Source organism: Macrobrachium nipponense, chromosome 45, assembly GCF_015104395.2.
Source record: "Macrobrachium nipponense isolate FS-2020 chromosome 45, ASM1510439v2, whole genome shotgun sequence".
NCBI classification, from domain to species: domain Eukaryota; kingdom Metazoa; phylum Arthropoda; class Malacostraca; order Decapoda; family Palaemonidae; genus Macrobrachium; species Macrobrachium nipponense.
In genome coordinates, this window is record NC_061105.1 from 25,955,314 (window position 1) to 25,962,646 (window position 7,333).

At 52.2% G+C, this 7,333-nt stretch overlaps 1 protein-coding gene across 1 annotated transcript; it reads right to left on the reverse strand.

Annotated features, from left to right (window-relative positions):
- Nucleotides 1-5,637: 5,637 nt before the first annotated feature.
- Nucleotides 5,638-6,363, reverse strand: LOC135214198 (mucin-1-like). The gene has a single exon (XM_064248266.1). It carries the CDS (start codon nt 6,361-6,363, stop codon nt 5,638-5,640), a length of 726 nt encoding a protein of 241 aa, XP_064104336.1.
- Nucleotides 6,364-7,333: the final 970 nt, after the last annotated feature.

A 7,333-nucleotide genomic window follows, 5' to 3' on the forward strand; every position in this document is an offset into this window, starting at 1 on the left:
ACTCGTATCCCCAATTATATTAACTTTCACATTACTATAATTATCTTCATTAGACACTACACCAGGGAAAATATCACAATTTTTGGAAGTAAATTGTATTTTTCCTAACTATACAAACCTGAGGTCCTTTACATAAGGAATTACTTTCAGCGTAGCTGGAATTACGTCTGTTACATTCTTTAACAAGGTGGTTAGGCAGTAACTACAGTGTGGCAGGCGGGTAGGCTAGCCTGCCTGGATGTAAACACTCCACTTTGCCTTTCGGCCCAGGTTCACATTGAGGGGTGGCATGAGGTGGGCATGTATGTATAGGACCTCAGGTTTGTATAGTTAGGAAAAATACAATTTACTTCCAAAAATTGTGATTTGTTCCTACACGATATACAAGCCCTTGGTCCTTTACATAAGGAAGACTCACTGATTGGTGGGAGGAATCTGAGTGAGCCTCTAGAACTGACTGGAGTTCTACACACCTAGGCTACTCCTCCTGGTCGTAAGAGCAAGGAGGAGTGCCCTGCTTCTGACAACTTGATCGGAGTATAGGATCTGCATTATCAAGAATCAGACTTCTGGGCCTTTTTGAAATGAGTGAGAAATTTTAACTCATCCGAAAATGGGCTGTGAAGAATATTTAGAGCGAGACATTAATGCAAAGTTCTGGGAAGGGTTAGCATTTTTGCCAGTCTTCTTCCTCCCCTTGCTAGAGGAAGGAGCAGGATTGCTTCTGTGATTCTGGTAAGAAACATAAAAAGGATGCTTTATGTATAAGCTTACTGCATCAATCGTCCGACCAGCCACTGTAAGTTCGAGTCCTATCCTCAACCCGAAGGAAGAGGAGTGGAAGGACGAGGTGGGGAAGGTGGACAGGCCAATCACTCTCGCATCCTTCTTACCTCTAGAACTGCACACCATAGGCGAGATGCAACTTGTCCTCTTGAATGAGTTGGGCAATGGGTAAGCAAACAACCTGCAAGCATCCACCAATGGTCCAAGGAAATGAGGTTCCGAGGACCTGTGGGCAGGCCCGAAGGGAAAGATAAATATGATCGCAATGACCTTATCTATCTTCCTGTCCGACATATTCTTCAGTGATGACAAATACCCATCCACTGGACTATCCAACTGCAGAGAAGTCTCTCACAGTCTTGTAATATTCCACAGCGGATAATGACACACTCCATGGTGGGTGTCGATCCTTATGGGTACAGGAAGGTGCCAACAGGACAAATTAATGACTGATCTGGATCAATCAATATTAAGTCCACAGCGTAGCTCATGACAGTCTCGGACTCTTCAACAGCTGCGGACTGACTCTGCTCAGTGTGAGGCGAGCAGTCATGCATCCGAGACGTAGTCACATGACACTCGCCTTTTGAAGGGTTATGCCGAGAAACCAAACAAATCATCTATCTGGTTCACCACCGATGTTGGGAGACGAGATGATTCTCTCAAGGCATGCGCCCATCAGATGATAGTCAACTGTCTTCTAGAGACCGAGGTCCCTGATGGCAAGACAGAAGTTCTCATAGTAGTTGAATCTCAACCAAGGAGAAACAATACTATATGCCAGTGAAAGACTAAGGTGAATGCGGACCTACGTCTTCACAGCTGAATCAAGAGAAGTTAACTCTCAAGATTCTGAATATAGAAAAGTCCCGTCGATGACAACCACCAGTGAAGACTGCTTTAATCCCTGTTTTACAAAGGACAGAAAATGCTAAACCGCTATTTCATTGCTGTTGGGTGAGAAGTACGAGTTTGCAATGAAAGCGGAGCGTCTTTCAGTAATGAAAACCCAGGGATTGTACTGCCTGAAGAACTGCTTCTCATGGGCTGGATCAGGGAGGACATTTCTATTACTTTGTTAGTAGAGCTGGCAGGGTGGGGAACAGGCGAAGTCTTCCGTTATTCATCTACAATTCGGGGTGAACAAAGAATAATTGCACATTTACAAATTACAAGATGTATTTAGAAGACAAACTCAGATGTCTGAAGAAATCATTCTGCGTCATCACAGTGGCAGGTGCAATGAAGTGGAAGACTAAGCTACAGACTTCTGTTACCGTGAGGTAAACAGAAAGATGATAATGAGTCTAGTGAGATGTCTGAAAAATCTCGCAATGGCAAAAGGCGATGCAGTAGAGATGGTTATACACGTATGCGAGAATTCCAGCCAGCCAGAGACCTAAGTCTGTGATTGCTGGGCAGAGATTCAATTTGGTAGTCAATCATCGCAGAGGAGGAGAGACAAAACCCGACCGAACTATTTTGGAGAGCCAGCAGGCAGCCCAGACACTGCTAACTCTCACTCACTTGTAATCCTGAGTTGCCAGGTAATTCATTCCATGAAGGAATGCATTCGGCTAGAACCATCGAGTGCAAGAAAATGCACTCGAGCATTTGCATTTTATCTGAAACGGGTTTCGGTGAATACAAACACTGTGTTGTTCTTGTAAGCAATACCATTAGCATCTCAAAATCGAAACCAGTAACTCTTGGGAGGCTTGCAAGGCAGTCCCGAGTTGTAGTTCAATTAAGAGAAGATACTATTTGTCTCTGTCACATACCCATAGAGTTAACTACAGTATGTGCCTACACCTCTTGACAATTCAACTGATAACTGAAGCATGTCGCAAGAGAAATATATGCAGTATATTTGTAGGTTCCTGTACATAGACCTCCAGCCTAAATTCTCTTCCATTCGAGGAACAAGAATAAGGACTGGAAGCCGGTCTCCATTTTCTAATGAAGAGAGCAAAGGTGAAGTTTTCCTGAAGTTAGACTTCTACGGTGATAACAGGATACCGAAGACAACTAGTTCAAGCCGAACTGGACGTTATCAAAACAGTAGCACTGGAGAGGCATTCAAACTCTGTGCTATCAATGCGGTCTCCTTGTGGAGAAACACTGGACCGAGGATGGAGTGTCTTGTCTCGTGTGTCAGGGGAGCTGCTACGAGCGCTCCTATTCTGCCTACCAGCAGAACCGGTAGGCTGGGAGGACTGCAGGTGATCACCAGCCCACTGTAGCAATTGAGCTGCAGGTCTGGACCAGCGGTCTCCTTGCAGAGAAGCGCTGGACTGAGGATGGTAGCATCTGTCTCGTGCGTCAGGGGAGCCGCTACAAGTTGTGCGAGCCTTCCGGTCCTAGAGGGAGCGAATGTCAGGTGACTGGTAGTGTCCATTAACGTGATGAGAGCGAGCACAGTCCTCTCAATGCGCCACGGTACCAGGGCTGGACCTGGTGACCAAGGGGGACCTCTTCCCAGCCTCACCAACTGAACGGTCTGGTGAGAACGTCACATCAACCCTGGGTACTGGACGATCGTTGAGTGAGCGATCGCCGGTCTGGCGAGAGTCACCTGAGCGACTCTTATCCTTCCGCTCCATGCCTGGGTCCTGACTGAGCATACTCAGCAGTCTGGACCTTGGCTGCACGGTCACCTTTAAGTGACTGTACACTCTGTGGCGCTTGCGAGCGAGCGGCCGTGACCGTTCCTGGTCCAGAGGTGGAACCTCTGGAGCTGGGAGCAGAGGTACTAGTGGTAGCCGGTACCCCTACTGTCTGAGTCGTCTTCTTCCCTGGGGAAGAAGAGATGAGCCCCGTTCCTGGAAGAACAGGAGGACCAGCGGAAGACCCACCTGTCCTGCCAGAGCAGGACAGACCCTTAGAAGTCTCTGTACGAGGAACTCTGCCTTGAGCTCCAGGACGTTGATGTGAAGGTGCTTGTCGCGATGGTCCCACACACCTGCAGTCAGCAACTCCTCCAGGTGTGCCCCCCATCCCTCGGTCGATGCGTCCGAGAAGAGCAGCATCTCCGGGGTTGGGGGTGGGGGGGGTAGTGCGAAGAGGCACTCCTCTTATGAGGTTCCCGTCATCCAGCCACCAAGCTAGGTCCTGCCTCACCTCCTCCGTGAGGGACTCGGGGAAGAAGGGAGTGTCCCTTGCCTGTGACCAACACTCCTTTAGTCTCCACTGAAGAGACTGCAGGTGGAGATGCCCGTGAGGGACTAGCTTCTCGAGAGACAACAGGTGGCCGATCACGACTTGCCTCTGCCGAGCTGGTTGCTCCTGTAGAGACAGGAACTGTCTTGTTGCCTTCCTGAACCTGCTGATCCGCAAATCTGCTGCGAAGACTCGCCCTGCTACTGTGTCGATCAGCATGCCCAGGTACTTCATCCTCTGCTTGGGCTCAAGATCTGACTTCTTGTAATTCACTACGATTCCCAGATCACAGCAGAATTCGAGGAGTCTATCTCTGTCCTGCAGCAACTGCGAACGGGAGCTCGCCAGGACTAACCAATCGTCGAAATACCTCAAGATGCTTATCCCTACCGAGTGGGGCAAAGTAGACACCAGCGTGAACGCTCACATGAACACCTGTTGGGCGGTTGAGAGACCGAAACAAAGTGCCCTGAATTGGTACACCGTCCCGTCGAGGATGAAGCGGAGGTACTTCCTGGAGGATTGATGGATGGGTATCTGGATATAAAAGTCCTTCAGATCCACCGAAAGCATGAAGTCGTCCTCCCTGTTGGAATCTAGCACTGAATGTGCGGTTTCCATCGTGAACCGAGTCTTGTGAATGTATCTGTTCAAGGGAGAGAGATCTATCACCGGGCACCAGCCCCCCCCAAGGACTTCTCCACTAGGAAGAGTCGGCTGTAGAAGCCCGGCGACTGATCCTGTATGATCTCCACAGTAAGTTTGCTCAGCATGGCTTTCTACTTCCTGCCGAAGCGTCACGTCCTTGGTCGAGCCAGGAACGTAGGTTTGCAGATGGACCGGGTTGGAGGTGAGGGGTGGCCGAAACTCGAAGGGTAGTAGATATCCCTCCCAAAGGACCTTTACTATCCAGGTCTCCGCACCGTAGCGCTGCCATGTTGCCCAATGGCTCGTCAGACACCCCCCCACTTCCGGCAGCAGGTGAGGGGGAACGCCGTCCCTAGCGTTTCCCTCCTCTCTTCGACTTCTTCCCAGATCCTCCTCGAGAAAAGGACTGGGCGGAGGGCTGGTTGCGGTCACTCCTTACAGCAGAAGTCGAAGGCAGAGTCTTTCCTCTCTGCTTCGACGAGGCGACCGTCTTGGCCACAGAGGAAGCTTGGCCGCAGTCATCCGAGGTTGCCCACTCACCTTGGAGACTGCCTGGTGGACAAGATTGTCACTGTCGTCAGTGCTGCTGCTGTTCCACTGCAGCGTCCACCATCTCTCTGGGGAACAGAAAGGCGGAACTCTGCACTGGGCCGTTGCGAAGACCCAGAGCCGCCTCACGCCCAGCCGCCCTGGTCACTCGGGCGAGAACAGTGTCTCTACGCTGGAGAACCAGGTTGGCCCACAGGTTAGCCATCTGGTGGGCCAGGTAGGTGATGGCCCTACCCCCAGACCGGCACACTCACGAAAGCCGGGTCCCCTTCAGGAGTGATATTCCCCAAGGAGGTGTCCCAGTAGGAGCGGCGGTCAGGGGACCTGCAGAGTCCACTGTCACAGTGGGAGCGAGGCCTGTCCTCACGGCGCGTCACGCCGCTTGGACCAGCCGAGGCTGGTTCAGGTGACCGAGGGGACCACTTCCTCGCCTCAGCCCACGAGCGGTCTGGGACGCGTCGCCGCAAGAGCGATTGCTGGTCTGGTGAGAATTGATTAAGCGACCCCCGCAGTCTTCCGCTCCGTGCCTGGATCCTGGTGGCCAAAGAGGACTCTGATGCCTGGGTCTTGGCTGTACGTGATCTCGCGTAGAGAGGCTGAGACAGTACCTAGCATCAAGGCAAAACCTCTGGCACCAGGTGAGGAGGTACCGGTGTTAGCCGGCACTCCTCCGGTCCCAGTCTTCTTCCTTGTGATAGGAGAGACGGACCCTGTTCCCGAAGGAACAGGAGGACCGACTGAAGTCCCAACAGTCCCACCGGAGTGGGACAGACCCTTAGGAGTCCCAGCAAGAGCCTTCTTAGTGGGGGAGGAGGCAACCTCCTTCTTCGGCTGTGGGGCCTTAGAAGTTGAAGGGGTAGTGGCGGCAGACGATGATGACGAAGACGACGACGACACCCTCCTCCTCCTCTTCTTCGTCAGCACCACCGTCAGGTCTTCCATCCAGGACTGAGCCGGGGCAGTTGCCGAAGTAACAGGGCCTGACTGCACCTGTCCGGAAGGACCTGGGGTGGGAGCAGCAACACCATGGGCAGGAACGACTGCGGCAGGAACTGGTGCCAGGGCTGGAGCAGCAGCATACTCAGGAACAGGAGACTGGGCAGGAACAGGCAGCATCCTCTGCACAAGAGGCAGGTCTAGTAGAGGAAAGCTTTGGATACAACGGAAGTCCGGGGCTGTAGCAGGAGCGGCAAACCCAGGTGGTGGCTTCACAGCGGGCATCGAAACCTCGGGCAGCAGTGCCTGCGCAGCGGCTGTCGGAGTCACCGTGGCTACGTGCAGTGTATACCAGGTGTGGCGGAGCAGAGTAGCCCGGCGTGGACACCATCGTGGTAGTCTGCCAGTGTGTTACCGGCATGGCCCCTCTTGCCAGGTGACCCAGCAGCCCCTGGACTGTGTGTCCCTTGCAGCCCCAGCGAGTACCAGGAAGCAAAAGTCTGGTAAGTTAGTGGGGGGTCTCCCCTCATCCGGGAAGGGGACAGTTCCCAGCCAGAGCGAATGGAGAAACCCCCGAGTACAACTGGATGTCGGGGTATCTCGCCCCCCACTCCACGCTCGACTGATCGAGGAGAGGGAGTGAGAAACCTCCCCCGAAGGGAAAGGAGCCATACAAGGGAGCAGAGATGGAGGGAGAAAAGAGAAGACATGTCCATGACCAAGGGCGTAGCCGGAGAACCCTCCGACTACTCCCTGGCCGGCTTGCGCGGCTTCTTCCTCCCCCCATAGCATTCCCACTGCTCCTCCGACCTAAAAATAAGTGTCACATGTCTGTGAGAGCGCGTTCTCACCCTCTACACTGAGCACAAAAATAATGAGGATCAACCTCTACAGATGATCGGAAGGCCCCACATTTACGGCCCCCAACACCAGGGCACAATCTGCAGCTGATGGTGGGGGAGAGGGGGTCTCTCCAACTCTTGTGGTTCCATATCCATAGCAATAAAGCACTTATGAATACAAAAATACACACACTTACTTTTATCCTTGCAATAGTACACAAGTAAAAGGTAAAGCAAAAATTTCTTCCTCAGTTTAGCAAACCAAGCATACGACAGAAGCGGGCAGACACACTAAGGAGCACGTCCATCCATTAGCGCAGCCGAAAGCAAAGACTTCTCTCCTCGCAGTCTAGCTGACCGCCAACTGCCAGACAAGTAGTTAACTACCGAACCCCCTTGTTCAAAGCATACGA

Excerpts from the sequence above, each read along its gene's own strand:
- LOC135214198 (XM_064248266.1), bottom strand. The coding sequence starts at position 6,363 with ATGCCCGCTGTGAAGCCACCACCTGGGTTTGCCGCTCCTGCTACAGCC.